The 16,363-nt window shown below is 44.4% G+C and overlaps 1 protein-coding gene across 5 annotated transcripts in view; it reads right to left on the reverse strand.

Annotated features, from left to right (window-relative positions):
* Positions 1–16,363, reverse strand: part of ubr3 (ubiquitin protein ligase E3 component n-recognin 3) — a 606,570-nt gene that overhangs the window by 357,916 nt on the left and 232,291 nt on the right. For 3 of the 5 annotated variants that reach the window (XM_072475854.1, XM_072475856.1, XM_072475859.1), the window contains exons 23-24: positions 7,144–7,176; positions 4,254–4,717 (exon numbers count right to left, since the gene is read on the reverse strand). In XM_072475854.1, coding sequence (XP_072331955.1) covers positions 4,254–4,717; positions 7,144–7,176 — 497 coding nt within the window. The remainder of the gene's footprint in view (positions 1–4,253; positions 4,718–7,143; positions 7,177–16,363) is intronic. The other 2 variants (XM_072475858.1, XM_072475857.1) reach the window with 1 other exon arrangement.

Raw genomic sequence — 16,363 nt, forward strand, 5'->3', positions numbered from 1 at the left:
AAGGACCAAATATTCCTTTAAAATATTCCTTTTATTTTAAAGAGACTTTTAAAAATGATGTGCAAATAAATAGCTCCAATGTAACTTATAAAACCACCGCAGAAAAAGCCACTCAGCCCATCATGTTTGCGCTGGCCAAAGAACAATAAATAAAAAACTAGCCACCCATTATAATCCCATCTTTCAGCAGCTGGTCCATATCCATGCAAGTTACAGCAGACCCAGATACCTTTTAAACAAGTTCAGGGATTCAGCCTCCACCACCAAATCAGGCAGCAAATTCCAGGCACCCACCCATCCTCTGGGTGAAAAGGTTTTCATAGAATCATAGAATTTACTGTGCAGAACAGGCCATTCGGTCCATCGAGTCTCCACCGGCCCTCAGAAAGAGCACCCTACCTAAGCCCACACCTCCACCCTATCCCCGTAACCCAGTAAACCCCACCTACCTAACCTTTGGACACTACAGTGGCCAATCCACCTAACCCGCACATCTTTGGGCTGTGGGAGGAAACCAGAGCACCCGGAGGAAACCCATGCAAACACGGGGAGAACGTGCAAACTCTGCATAGACAGTGACCCAAGCCGGGAATCGAACCTGGGACCCTGGAACTGTGAAGCAACTGTGCTAACCACTATGCTAGCCTGCCCCCCCAAATGTTTTCCCACATGTCCCCTCTAATCCTTTTTCAAATCTGTGCCACCTGGCGTCTCCATGAGGTGAAACAGGTCTTTCCTAGCTACTCTATTTCAGCCCCTCATTTGCCACTTTCCTGCCAACGCAACAAAATCATTGATACCATTCTGGAATCAACAATTATCCCTTTCACGATCAGCTACATGTCCAATTTTTGTTGTCATCTTCAAATTTTCCAATCATGCCTCCCAGATTTAAGTCCAAATCATTAATATAGAAAACAAACTGCAAGGGACCCATCACCGAGCCCTGCGGAACCCGACTGGAAGCGACTTTTGATTTACAAAAACATCCATCAACTATTATCCTTTGTTTCCTGCCGCTGAGTCAATTTTCAAACAAACTCGTCACATTATCCAATGGGTTTTTGCTTTTCTGACCAGTCTGCCATGTGGGACCTTGTCAAATGCCTTACTAAAAGCCATGTAGACAATATCCACTGCACCACCCTCATCAATCCTCCTCGTTACTGGCTCAAAAAATTAGATTAAATTAGTAATACATGATCTTCCCCCTCACAAAACAATGCCAACTATCCCTGATTAATTCCATGCCTTTCTAAATTTATCCTGCCTCTCAGAATTAATGCCAATAATCTGTCCACTAGCGAAGTCAGAATGATCGAGCTTTAATTATTTGGTCTACCCTTGAAATCTTTTCAGTAAAGATACAACATTCCCGGACCTCCAATCCTCTGGTACCTTATTGTATCTCGTGAAGATTGGAAAATGATCCTCAGAGCATCCACTATTTACACACTGGCTTCCTTTAACAGTGATTTATCCACCTTCAAGAATGACAGTCCCTCCAGTACGTCCTCACTCATTATGCTTATTGTATCTAATATTTCACAATCCTCCTCTTGAACTGGAATGTTTGCATCATCCTCTCCTTTGCAAAAACTCATTAATAATGAAACCCACATGTTCTACATCCACGCATAAGTTACCTTGTACACGCCTGATAGGCCTTACCCTTTCCTTTGTTATTCTCTTGCTCTTAATATACTCACAAAACATTCTATGGGTTTTCCTTGATTTTACCTGCCAATATTTTTTCATATCCTCTCTTTGTATTCCTAATTTCTTTTTTATTTCACCCCTCTATCTTCTATACTCCTCTCAGCTTTCTACGGTATTAGGTTTTTGTGACTGTCATAAGCTTTCATGTTCTGCATTATCTTACTCTGTATGTTCCTGGATAACCAGGACTGCCAGATTTGGCAGTCACGCCCTTTTTCTACGTGGAGCCTGTCCACACTGTGCACACAGAATTTCGCTTTTGAAAGCCTGACTGATTAGTCACTGATTTTCCTTCAAGCAGCTGTATCCAGTCCACTTTCACCAGATCACTTCTCAGCTTTGTAAAATTAGTTTTCCCCTTATTTAGATCTTTTACTCGTGTTCTATCTTTATCCTTTTCCACAATGATGCTAAATCTAACTGTATTATGGTAACTATCTCCACTGCTACTTCAACCACTTGCGATGCTTCATTTCCGAAGACTAAATCTAGAATTGCTTCCCCTCTCATTGGGCTTGTTACACTGGCTAAAAAGTTATCTTGAATGCAGTTCAAGAATTTTGTGCCCTCTGTGTCTTTCACACTGTTCAAGACCCAGTCAATATTAGGGTACTTGAAGACACCAACTATTATTGTCCTATTGTCTTTGCACTCTATACTGAGTGCATTTCTTGGATTTACTTTTCTTTGAGCTATAATTTTTCATCCTTACTGGGAGTATTATTGCTGTAACTTCACTTCACCGTACACAATGCACATTATTTTATACCAATGTGGTAATACTGTTTACCATGCACTGACAGTCAGGGACCTATACACGGACGGCAGGATCGCAACAATGGACGAACTGACAGAGAAATTCCAGCTAGCCAGGGAGAACGAGCTACGGTACCTGCAACTCAAAAACTTCCTACGAAAGGAGACAAGGGCATACCCACAACCGCTACAACAGGCACTACTGAAAGAGTTACTGGACGCAAGAATATTAGATAAAGGAAACTGTAGCGACATGTATGACCGACTGGTAGAAGGGGCCGACACCGTACTGGACGCAACAAGAATTAAATGGGAGGAGGACCTGGGGATCGAAATAGGGTGGGGACTCTGGAGCGAAGCACTGCCTAGGGTCAACTCCACCTCCACGTGGGCAAGGCTCAGCCTGACGCAACTAAATGTGGTACACAGAGCCCACTTAACAAGAACCCGTATGAGTAGGTTCTTCCCGGAGGTGGAGGATAGATGTGAGCGGTGCCAAGGAGGCCCAGCCAACCACGCCCACATGTTCTGGGCCTGCCCCAGACTTGTGGTGTACTGGACAGCCTTCTTCGAGGCAATGTCCAAAGTGGTGGAGATGAGGGTGGAGCCATGCCCGAAAGTGGCGGTCTTCAGGGCTTCAGACCAGCCAGATCTATTCCTGGGAAAGAGGGCGGAGGCCCTTGCCTTTGCTTCCCTGATCGCCCGCTGTAGAATCCTGTTCGGCTGGCGGTCAGCAGCACCACTCAAAGCTGCAGACTGGCTGTCTGACCTCTCGGAATCTCTCCAAATGGAGAAAATCAAATTCGCCATCCGAGGGTCAGACGACGCCTTCCACAAAACGTGGGAGCCATTCACCCAATTGTTTTGGGACCTGTTTCTGGCCAACTAACAAGCAGAAGAATAGCCAGGTAGCCAAGAACCAAGGGAAAGTACCCAAAGCATGAGAGGGAGAGATAGACCGGGATGGGGGCGGGGGGGGGGGCAGAAGTGGGGGGAAGAGACAGGGAACAATAGAGGAGAGCCAGGAAGGTGGGGGGGGGGGCGCAGAAGTGGGGGGGGAAGAGGGAAGAGACAGGGAACAATAGAGGAGAGCCAGGAAGGTGGGGGGGGGGGGGGGACACGTTACCAAACTTGGCATCCACAGGGACAGAGAAAAAGGAGAATACAGGTGGAAGACGGGAGGGCCGGGCCGGCTGAAACGGAAGTGAGCACAAGACGACAACGGCAGCGAAAGCCATCCAGGAGAAGCAAGGGACAACACCAGCACCAGACCCATTTGAGTATTGCCCTCCGTAATTGTCTCTCCGGCACCCAATTGTATATCTGCCCCCCCCATACACACACACACAAACAGATGACTACTTATGTGTGTAAATAATTGATTTTGTATTTCTCTCGTGTTGTTACTTTTTTTTCCCCTTTGTGATTTGTATGTGTGTCTTCTCTTCTTATATATGTATATATCATATCCTGTGTACATAACGGCAAATATACTTTGTTCAAAAACCCAATAAAAAAGTTATATTAAAAAAGTACCGTTTACCATGGTGCTCCAGCCGTTAAAAACATTTTGAAGTAAGCAAATTTTTCGCATTACTAGATTTCTTTTAAATTGTGGTGTACAATTAAAACCCTTAAAACAAAGATAGGGTACAATTACAATTTCCAAATGTACTGTTCAAAATAGGAAATACACGTAAATTAGCTTAATTTTCCAATTAGTTCTGCTTTAAATTTCATTCCACCAAATCTACACATACTTCCAGAGAAGCACTTACCTTTCTTCTTTATCCAAAGCTTTCTTATCTGCTGAACTACTCTTCTTAGGAGGTACAGGCGGTGCCACCTTCCGACAGATCTCCTCAATGCTGCACTTGTTTTGCCGACTCCGCGCTGCAATTTTTATTAAAATTCTTTCTATTGCTGTTATCCCATCACCGTGGATTTGTTGCATTGGGTCCAACCTGGATGTAGACTCTGAATCTTCTAACCAGAATGGATAGTAGGAGTTTTGTTTTCCTGAGAGTTTATGATGGAGCTTGATAAGGAGAGAAAGCATACTTTCTCTGACTTCCAAAATGGTTGTTGTAAGTTGTGGAGTCGAATTCGGAGCAGTCCACTTCGATGTCTTTGGTCTAACAGCTGCAGCCTGAACTGCATTGCCACTGTTGCGATTTATAATCTCCTGAAACTTGCGTCTACGTTCTGCAACTAAACTGAAGACCTGAGCTGTATTTGAACTCTAGAAGAAAAATGGAATGAAATTCAAATTCATTGCAATAATAAATTTAAATCAAGAGTTTAAATATCAGAAAATGTTCACAAGTACTAATGCGCTTGACAATAAGGTAGACTGTCAACTTGCTGCAAAGTGTGAAACCATGGGTGGGATTCTCCGACCCCCTGCCGGGTCGGAGAATCGGCGGGGGCTGCTGTGAATCCCGCCCCTGCCGGTTGCCGAATTCTCCGGCACCGGATATTCGACGGCGGCGGGAATTGCGCCAGTCGGCGGCGCCCGCCCCCCCCCCCCGATTCTCCGGCCCGCGATGGGCCGAAGTCCCGCTGCTGTCATGCCTGTCCTGCCGGCGAGAATCAAACCACATCTCTTACCGGCGGGACTAGGCGGCATGGGCGGGCTCCGGGATCCTGGGGCGATCTGGTCCCAGGGGGTGCCCCCAAGGTGGGGTGGCCCGCGATGGCCGACGCGTAAGACACCCCCCCCCCCCCCCGCGCGCATGTGGGGGGGATGACTCCCGCGCATGCGCGGACTTCCGCTGCCCGGCGAAGTCTTTTCGGCCCGGCTGGCGTGGCACCGGTGGAGCGGAAACTACTCCGGCGCGGGCCTAGCCCCTCACAGTGAGTCCTTGGCCCCTAAAGGTGCAGACCTTTGGGGCAGCCTGACGCCGGAGTAGTTCACACCACTCCATCCCGCCGGGACCCCCCGCCCCGCCGGGTAGGGGAGATTCCCGACCCATATGTTGATTAATCTGCGGTCGACCGTGATGAGGGACTTTCTTTCCTTTTTAAAAATGCACTGAAGCACCACTTGAGGACAAACAACCTGAATTTAATTTCTAATCAAATCTATGGAATTTGAAAAATAGATAAATTCCCAACACCAATTTTTATATCCAAGATGCAAGTTAAAAATCTTCCCCATTCTTTCTGATGGTACAACCATGAACCACTGTTCTCCTTTTTTTTAAAAAAAAAACTTGCTGAAGTTGCCAGTTCAAGGCAAACAATTTGAGTTTACAGAAATCAAAGTACACTTATCACCAGGCTTCAAACTAGACAAAATTGGTTTTGGAGAGGAAAACTATGGATGAGATTCAAATTCAAATTAGGCCAAATATCCCTGACAATAAATTGAGGCCTTAGTGTTTACTTAGAGTTAAACGGTAATTTTTATTATTTTAAAAATATATTTATTAAAGTTTTTTAACACAATTTTTCTCCCTTACAAACAATAACCCCCCCCCCCCACCTCCCACTCGTAACGAAAAAAAACGAGAAATCGCGCAGAGCAAGATATATACATGGCAAAATGATATATTTACACAGCTTTGTACACTGGCCCTCACCCGTACGTGCCAGTTTCCCCAACCCTTCATGTTATCTCTTGCTCATCCACCCTCCCAGGCAGCCCCCCCCTCCCCCAGGACGTTCCCCCCCCCCCCCCCCCCCCAGGACGTGTCCCCTCCAGGACGCCCCACGCCCCCCCCCCCCCCCCCCCCCAAGGTTGCTGCTGCTGCTGACCGACCTTCCTCTAACGCTCCGCGAGATAGTCTAGGAACGGTTGCCACCGCCTGTAGAACCCCTGCGTAGACCCTCTCAAGGCGAACTTAATCCTCTCCAACTTTATGAACCCAGCCATATCATTTATCCAGGCCTCCAGGCTGGGGGGCTTCGCCTCCTTCCACATTAGCAAGATCCTTCACCGGGCTACTAGGGACGCAAAGGCCAGAATGCCGGCCTCTTTCGCCTCCTGCACTCCCGGTTCGTCCACTACTCCAAATATTGCTAGCCCCCAGCTTGGCTTGACCCGGACTTTCACCACCTGAGATATTGCTCCCGCCACTCCTCTCCAGAACCCCTCCAGTGCCGGGCATGACCAAAACATATGGACATGGTTCGCCGGGCTCCCTGAGCACCTTCCACATCTGTCCTCTACCCCAAAGAACCTACTCAACCTCGCCCCCGTCAAGTGCGCTCTGTGGACCACCTTAAATTGTATCAGGCTGAGCCTGGCACATGAGAAGGAATTAACCCTACCTAGGGCATCAGCCCACAGACTTTCCTCGATCTCCTCCCCCAGCTCCTCCTCCCATTTACCCTTCAACTCTTCTACCAGCGCTTCCCCCTCTTCTTTCAACTCCTGGTGTATTTCCGACACCTTGCCCTCCCCGACCCATACACCCGAGATCACCCTATCTTGAACTTCTTGTGCCGGGAGCAACGGGAATTCCCTCACCTGTCGCCTCACAAAAGCCCTCACCTGCATATATCTAAAGGCATTTCCCGGGGGTATTAAACGGTAATTTTAAGCAGCACTCAAAGTAATTTGTGGTTTGTTCCAGAATGTCTATTTGTGAAGTGAATTCTGCAACACTGCACACAACTACTTTGATAGATTGGTTATTCAAATCAAGACAAAAATTGAAGTACCTCTCTGTTGAGAGCAGTAGCCCGTCTTGACCCCTATTACATAGGAAGAGACAGGAAAGTTGTAAAGCATAGAATAGTTTGTTTTAAAAGTAAAGATACCATTTTGTAACAAAAATGTAACCACCGTCACATGCCCTCCAAGCATAATTTTTCTTCCATCTACCTCAGGCAATATGAATTCTGTACAGGTGAGATGAATATAGTTCCAAGTTTTTTTTCATTTTTGTAGCTGACTGTGTGCTAATTCCAGTACGATACTGAAAGGGACCAAAGCTTTCCTGAGTACCTTCTCTAAGCAATGACAATAATCTATTTTTGAAACCATTTTTATTTCTCATCTAAAAATACAATGCGAATTAACACAACTGCCAAATCTCTGACATTGTAGCCTTCCTCCATCAATATCACCTTCCAATTAAACAGTTCTGTACAAACATTTGACCCTGACATGACTCAAGGTCTACTTCCTCGGGTTTAGTTCCAATTAGTTTCTTCTGTCAATTTCCTCTCCTTAACCTAATCCTTTTATCATCTTCATCTACCTCTCCCTGGAACAAAGCAATTCGTCCAACTCAGGGCGGCACAGTGGCTAGCACTGCTGCCTCACGGTGCCAAGGACCCGGGTTCGATCTCAGCCCCGGGTCACTGTCCGTGTGGAGTTTGCACATTTTCCCCATGTCTGCGTGGGTCTCACCCCCACAACCCAAAAAGATGTGCAGGGTAGGTGAATTGGCCACGCTAAATTGCCCCTTAATTGGAAAAAAAAATTGGGTACTCTAATTTTTTTTTAAACTCATCCCACTCTCTCACTGGTACACTTTCAACTTCTAATTCTTTCGTATTTGTCTGCCATTCATCCACGCATCTTGTTTTTCTTATATTGTCTTCCAGTTCCCATCTCCCTGCTAGGTTAGTTTAAACCCATCCCAATAGCATTAACAATTAAACTGCACGGTTATCTGTTCAGGTGAACCCGTCCAGCATGTCCTATCTCCCCCAAAACCAGTCCCAATATCCAGGAATCTAAAACCCTCCTTCTTGCATCATCTCTCTAGCCATGTCCTTATCTTTTCTATCTTCCTATTTCCATACTCACTAGCACATGGCATTGGGAGAAATACTGGAGATTACTACCACTGACGGCTTGCTTGCTGGTTTGTTTCCTAGCTCCCTAAAATCTGCCTGGAGGACCTCAGCTCTCCCTCTACCTACATTGATGCTATTGATATGGGCCACAACTACCGGATGATCACTGATCCAAACCTCAGAGCGCTCTACAGTTGCTCAGTGACACCCGCTCCACTATCACATTCCCCATCACTATGATTTTTTAATTTTCCTCTTGTTCCCCTACAGCAAAGACAGCCATAGACCCATGAAGTTGGTTTTAACTGCCCACTCTAGAGGAACTATCACTTCCATCAGCTTTCAGATTGGAGAGTGCTGTGTAGTCTAAGGACTTGCTGAACTATCTGCCTGGTCCTCTTTGATTGCCTGGCAATCACTTCTATGCCTGCATACTCTTAAGATACAGGGTGGCCACATCCAGGCACATGCTATCCAAATAGCACTCAGCCTCACTGGTGCATCACAGTGATGCAGAAACCCAGAGCTCAAGCTGCTCCAAATGACCGCACTTTCTGCACATGCAGTTGCCCTGGACATAAGACGCATTTATGTCCACAAGTGCCCATTCCAGCTTGAATCATGCAGAGGAATGAAGTAGCAATAGTGCAAAAGGGGAGAAAATGAAGAAACACCCAAATACTTGCGGGTGCAGCACAGCACTTAATTGACAATTATATAATGGTGTTGACCAAGTTCTGTTGCCTCCCAAATCCATTCCCATCATTCCCAGAACTCAATCTTTGAATTCCTCCAATCCGATTTCCACCCCTTCCACAAAACCAAAACAGCTCTTATCAAAGTCGCAAATGACTGTGATAAAGGTAAACTTCCCCACCTCAACCTATCTGCAGCCTTTGGCAGGGTTGAGCATACCATCCTCCTCCAACACCTTTCCACAGTTGTCCAGCTGGATGAGATAGCTCTCACCTGGTTCCATTCTTATCCATCTAATCGTAGCCAGAGAATCACATCCAATGGCTTCTCCTGTACAGAGTACAGGAATGAGATAGAGAATCTGGTGAACTGGTGCGACGACAATAATCTCTCCCTCAATGTCAACAAAACGAAGGAGATTGTCATCGACTTCAGGAAGCGTAGTGGAGAACATGCCCCTGTCTACATCAATGGGAACAAAGTAGAAAGGGTCGAGAGCTTCAAGTTTTTAGGTTTACAGATCACCAACAACCTGTCCTGGTCCCCCCCATGCCGACACTATAGTTGAGAAAGCCCACCAACCACTCTATTTTCTCAGAAGACTAAGGACATTTGGCATGTCAATTACGAACCTCACCAACTTCTACAGATGCACCATAGAAAGCATTCTTTCTGGTTGTATCACAGCTTGGTATGGAGCCTGCTCTGCCCAAGACCGCAGGAAACTACAAAAGGTCGTGAATGTAGCCCAGTCCATCATGCAAACCAGCCTCCCATCCATTGACTCTATCTATAATTCCCGCTGCCTCAGAAAGGCAGCCAGCATAATTAAGGACCCCACGCACCCCAGACATACTCTCTTCCACCTTCTTCCGTCAGGAAAAAGATACCAATGTTTGAGGTCACGTACCAACCGACTCAAGAACAGCTTCTTCCCTACTGCCATCAGACTTTTGAATGGACCTACCTCGTATTAAGTTGATCTTTTCTCTACACCTTGCTATAACAGTAACATTATATTCTGCAGTCTCTCCTTCCTTCCCTATGTACGGTATGCATTGTTTGTACAGCATGCAAGAAACAATACTTTTCACTGTATACTAATACATGTGACAATAATAAATCAAATCAAATCTTCCTGTTGCCTCACAGTTACCCCTGTGTTCTCCAAGAATCTATCCTTGACCTTCTCCTATTTCTCATCTACATGCTACCCCTCAGCAACATCATCCAAAGACACAACATTAGTTTCTTACATGCATGTTTCACACATTTTCCCAGCTCCACCTGACCACAAGCTCTCTCAGTTCCTATCAGACTGCCCATCTAACATCCAGCACCGGATGAGCAGAAATATCCAACTAAAGGTCAGGAAAACTGAAGCCTTTGTTATCTATCCCTAACCCAAACTGTGTTCCCTAGGTACTGACTCCATCCTTCTTCCTGGTAACAGTGGGGTGAAGTCAGTTTGTTTGCAGTACATTTGATCCAGTGATCGAGTTTCCAAACTTATATTCATGCCATCACGGAGAGATCCTGGGCTGGTTTCCCTGTTTCTACGGCTAAGTGCCGGCGCCAACGGAGAATCCGTGGTGTTCCTCGACAGGAAAATTGGCGTCAATCCCTCACCAATTCCGGTACCGTGAGGGGCTAGCACCGTCCCCACGTGGAGTACCGGCGGAGAATGGCTGGGCCACGCATACCCAGGACTGACAAGCTGCAGCGTATCCGCCACCCGAACCCCACAGCCCACCAACTAGCCACCCCCCCGCCATTCTTCCCCCCCCCCACCCCGCCAGAGCAGAAGCCCCCAGGCCAGCGGCACGGATCCCGGCCATTGCCGGCACGCCAGGTTCCCGACCGTTGGGACCACACGTGGCCACGCCGTCAGGAACATGGCCCATCGGGGGCGGAGCGCGCGCATCCTGATGACACCGATTTGGAGGGGGCGGAGCATCGTCATCCAGCGTCAAACCAGCACGTAACAAGGAAGTTAGACAAAGGAGAACCAGTGGACGTGATTTATTTTGATTTCCAAAAGGCCGTTGACAAGGTGCTGCACAGGAGACTGTTAAACAAGTTAAAAGCTCATGGGGTTAAGGGTAAGATCCTGGCATGGATAGAGGATTGGCTGACTGGCAGAAGGCAGAGAGTCGGGATAAAGGGGTCTTTTTCAGGATGGTAGCTGGTGACTAGTGGTGTGCCTCAGGGATCGGTGCTGGGACCACAACTTTTCACAATATACATTAATGATCTGGAAGAAGGAACTGAAGACACTGTTGCTAAGTTTGTAGATGATACAAAGATCTGTAGAAGGACAGGTAGTATTGAGGAAGCAAGGGGGCTGCAGAAGGACTTGGACAAGCGTGAAGAGTGGGCAATGAAGTGGCAAATTAAATACAGTGGGGTAAATTGTGAAGTTATGCACTTTGGAAGGAGGAATTTAGGCATAGACTATTTTCTAAATAGGGAAATGCTTAGGAAACCAGAAGCACAAAGAGACTTGGGATTGTTCACGATTCTCTTACGATTAACGTTCAATCGGCAGTTAAGAAGACGAATGCAATGTTAGCATTCATGTCAAGAGGGCTAGAATACAAGTCCAGGCAGGTACTCGGAGGCTGTACAAGGCTTTGGTCAGACCCCATTTAGAGTATTGTGAGCAGTTTTGGGCCCCGTATCTAAAGAAAAATGTGCTGGCCTTGGAAAAGGTCCAGAGGAGGTTCACAAGAATGATCCCTGGAATGAAGAACATGCCGTATGAGGAACAGTTGAGGACTCTGGGTCTGTACTCGTTGGAGTTTAGAAGGATGAGGGGGGACCTTATTGATACTTACAGGATACTGCGAGGCCTGGATAGAGTGGACGTGGAGAGGATGTTTCCACTTGTAGGAGAAACTAGAGCCAGAGGAGACCATTTCAGACTAAAGGAATTTAAAACAGAGATGAGGAGGAATTTCTTCAGCTGGGGGGGGGGGGGGGGGGGGGGGGGGGGGGAAGAGGAGGAGGAGAGTCTTTGCCACAGAAGGCTGTGGAGGCCAAATCACTGAGTGTCTTTAAGACAGAGATAGATAGGTTCTTGATTAGTAAGGGGATCAGAGGTTATGGGGAGAAGGCAGGTGAATGGGGATGAGAAAATATCAGCCATGATTGAATGACAGAGCAGACTCGATGGGCCGAGTGGCCTAATTCTGCTCCTCTGTCTTATTTAGCCACTCAAGTAGATCAGTAAAGCTCTTGATGAGTACCGATCTGCACAATTTCCTGCTACTGGAAAAATTGCATGGTGAAGGGCTGGTAAAATTCTGGCCAATGTCTCCTTACATGGCTTATTTTACTTTATAGTATTTTTGTGAAGGGCCTTGAGATGTTTTATTACATTAAAGGCACTATTAAAACACAAGTTGTTGCCTTTGAACGAGGTTGTCATGTAGATCCCAAATCTGTGCCCTTAGCTCAGGAATAGTTACTTGCATGGAAAAGTATGTATTTATTTAGTATAAATGTATATAGCATATATCAATTGTACCTCAAAAATAAATACGGATGGTGGTTAAAGACAACATTTGAAGTAATGTACTAAAATTATCACATGGATGAGGGAATATACTACTGGATTTTGTTTTTGGAAGTCTGAAGTACAGATGGGCACTTCCACCTCTAGCTCTGGAAAGTATATTTCTTTCCAGAAACACGTTAGGTAATTTGGGCATTTTGAATTCTCCTTCAGTGTACCCAACCAGGTGCCGGAATGTGGCGACTAGGGGATTTTCCACAGTAACTTCATTGCAGTGTTAATGTAAGCCTACTTGTGACAATAATAAAGATTATTTTATTTTTTTATTAAAGGACAATTTAGTGTGGCCAATCCACCAAACCTGCATAATCTTTGGGTTGTGGGGGTGAAACCCACGCAGACACGGGGAGAATGTGCGAACTCCACACAGACAGTGACTCGGGGCCAGGATCGAACCCGGATCCTCAGCGCCGTGAGGCAGAAGTACTAACCACTGTGCCGCCCACATTATTATTATTTTAAAAGAAATTACCTTGGTGCCTTCTTCAATGAAACCTCTACTGACAATGAAATAGAATTTTCACAAAGAACTGCCTGTATCCCAACTCACACCAGGTGCCATTCACCAATAACCCCAAGCTCACTTACATAAATTGCCTCAAAATTTTAAAGTTCACATCCTGGTTTTCAAATCCATCCATGGCCTTGCCCCTTCTTGTCTCTGTAACTTCCTCTATCCATAAAAGATACCTGTGCTCCTTTAATTCTAGACACTTACACAGTTTCAATTTCTCCACCATTAGCTGTCATGCCTTCAATTGCCAATAATCTAGAATTCCCTGCCTAAACATCTGTGCCTCTTTTCTGCCTTCCATCCTTTAAAATACTCCTTCAAACCTACCTCTTTGACAAACGCCTTTGGTCATCTGGGCATGTGGCTCAGTATCAGATTTTGTTTGATAATGCTGTGGAGTGACTTGGAGCATTTTACTATGTTAAAGGCGCTGTACATATGTGCAAGATGTTGATGTTGCAAAGGGATAATAACTTCATACAAGCAAATACATGATTTACAAAGAATGTCTATATTCTAGATACAAGAGTTAAAGGCAATATAATTAGATCTGTAAACAAAATATTGTAAAATTATTGTTAACGGTCAATTTTAATTATCCATCAAAGTGTGGTCAGTTGATAGAACAAAGTGTAAATAGACTGATTGAAAGGCAAGATTGATTTTTGATAGAGGTACTTAAGTCGATGTACCAGGTTACTCATAACTCAAATTGAGTGCAAAAGTGCTTGTAAGGAATGTAAAAGTATGGAACTTAAATGTAAAACTACCAGTACTTTTCATGAATAAGAATAAACTTGTCAAATTTAAGACAGAAGATAAATTAATGGGCTCACACATTCTAATCTTTTGATCATCAATAATAAATTTAAGTCTGTACATTGATCACTATTTAACTGATATAATACAGCTAGTGTCTAAATACTCTTACTTTGTCTATTAGGCTTTAGTTGGAATACGGTGCAATAGATAAGACACATAGACACTAAAGTCTGTCACCTGCTGCTTTCAACAGATCATTCAATGTAATTTATCACCTTGAAAAGAAAACCAGGAGAATGTAATTGCTAAGTACTATAAGAACATCAGACATAGGAGCAGGAAAAGAGCATACTGGCCCATTGAGCCATCTCCGCCACTCAATATAAGAGCAGATATTCGGTCTAAACCTCACTTTCCAGCCTTCTCCCACATCCCTCGGTTCCCCAAGAAACCAAAAATCCGCCTATGTCAGTTTTAAATATATTCAATAATGACCCTCTGGGACAGATAATTCTAAAGAGTCATTCCTAAATGATTGGTTGCTTATTCTGAAACCGTGCTCCCTTGTTCCAGATTCCTCAGCTAGCGAAACAAGCCCTCCCTATCTACCCTGTCAAGCCATTTCATATTTTTGAATGTTTCAATGAGATCACCTTCCATTTTCCTAAACTCCAGAGAATACAGGCCCAATTTATTCAGACTCTCATCATAAACAATCCTCATCCCAGATATCTATCTAATTAACCTTCACTGTACTGCCTCCAATGCAAGTATATTCTCCCTTAAATATAGGGAGACCTAAACTGCACAGTACTCCAGGTATGCTTTCATCAAGGCCCTGTAGAATGCAGCAAGATTTATTTATCTTTGTGCTCCAATCTCCTTGCAATAAAGGGCAATGTGCCATTTGCTTTCCTTGTTGCTTGATGTACCTGCATGCTAACTTCTTGTGTTCCTTTTGCAACTACATCCAAATCTCCAAACAACATTTTCTAGTTTTGCACCTTTTAAAAAAATCTGCTCGTCTATTCCTATTACCAAAGTGATTAACATCACAATTCCCTATATTATATTACATCTGCCACCTTGTTGCCCACTCACTTAACCTGTCCATGTCTCTTTGCATCCTCCTCATGCCTTCCATTCCCACCTAGCTTTATATTGTCTCTAACAAGCTTAGATACATTACTCTGTCTTTTTGTCTGAGTCAGTAATAGAGATGGCAAATAGCTGAGGCCCCAGCACTGATCCTTGCAGAACCCTAATATTCACACACTGCCAACTTGAAAATGCCCCATTTATCCCTACTTCCTGTCCATTAGCCAATCCTATATCCATGCTAATATATCATCCCCAACTCCATGTGCCCGTATATTGTGCAGTAACCTTTTGGTGGCATCTTATTGAATGCCTTTTGGCAATCCAAGTATACTACCCAACTAATTACATCCTCAAAAAATTCTAATGATTTGTCAAACAGAAGTTCCCTTTCTAGGTGCATTGTTAAGACTTCCTTAATAATAGATTCCAGCATTTTCCCAATGACTGATGTCCAGCTAACTGCCTTGCACAGTTTTCCGATTTCTTTCTCCCTCCTTTTTTGAATAGGAGTGTGCATTTGGGAACTTCCAATCTGCCGGACCATTCGAGAAGTAGGGAACTATGGAAAAGCATAGTCAATGCAACCACTATCTCTGCAGCTGTCCCTTTTAGAATCCTAACACATCAGTCATAGGGTCCTGGAAATTTGTTGGATTTTAGTTCCTTGAGTTTCTTCTTTTTTTCTCTGCTGAGATCAATTACTGAATTTCCTTACTCCTATTAGCCCCGATGTTACTTCTATTTCTGGTATGTAATTTGAATCTTATACGTTGAAGACTACATTCAAAATATTTGTTCATTGTCTCTGCCATTTTGTTATTTCCCATGATAATTTCTACTGTCTCTGCTTCAAAGGGGCCAACACTTACTTGAGCAATTTATAGACTTACAAAAGCTCTTATATAATCGTTTTTTTATATTTCTGGATAGATTGCTCCCATATTCTATTTTTTTCCCTTATCAACTTTTTGGTGGTCTTTTACTGGGTTCTAACACACTCCAAATCTTCAACTTGTTTTGCAATGTTATAAGCCTCTTACTTTAATCTAATGCTAACCTTAACCTCCTTAGTGAACCACAGATGGATCTTTCTGGCTGTATTTTTGTTTTTCAATAGAATATATATATGTTTGTTGAACATACTGAATTTTGCTTCTTTAAATGCTGTTTACCCAATCAACCGTAGCCAGTTCCCCCTCATACTTATGTAACTGGTTTTATTTAAGATGCTTGTTTTGAATAGAGTATGTTGTTTTCAAACTTAATGTGGAGTCCAGTGAATTGTCCACTACAACATTACTAATTAACACTGCCTCATTGCACAATACTAGATCTAAAACAGCTTTATCCCTAGTTGGTTCCATAACATATTGTTCCAGAAAACTGTCCCAAAAGCATTCTACAAACTCATCTTCACTACCACCTTTGACAATTTGACTAATCCAGTCTATTTGAAGATTAAAGTCCCACCACAACTATAACAT

This window comes from Scyliorhinus torazame, chromosome 2 (genome assembly GCF_047496885.1).
Source record: "Scyliorhinus torazame isolate Kashiwa2021f chromosome 2, sScyTor2.1, whole genome shotgun sequence".
NCBI lineage: Eukaryota > Metazoa > Chordata > Chondrichthyes > Carcharhiniformes > Scyliorhinidae > Scyliorhinus > Scyliorhinus torazame.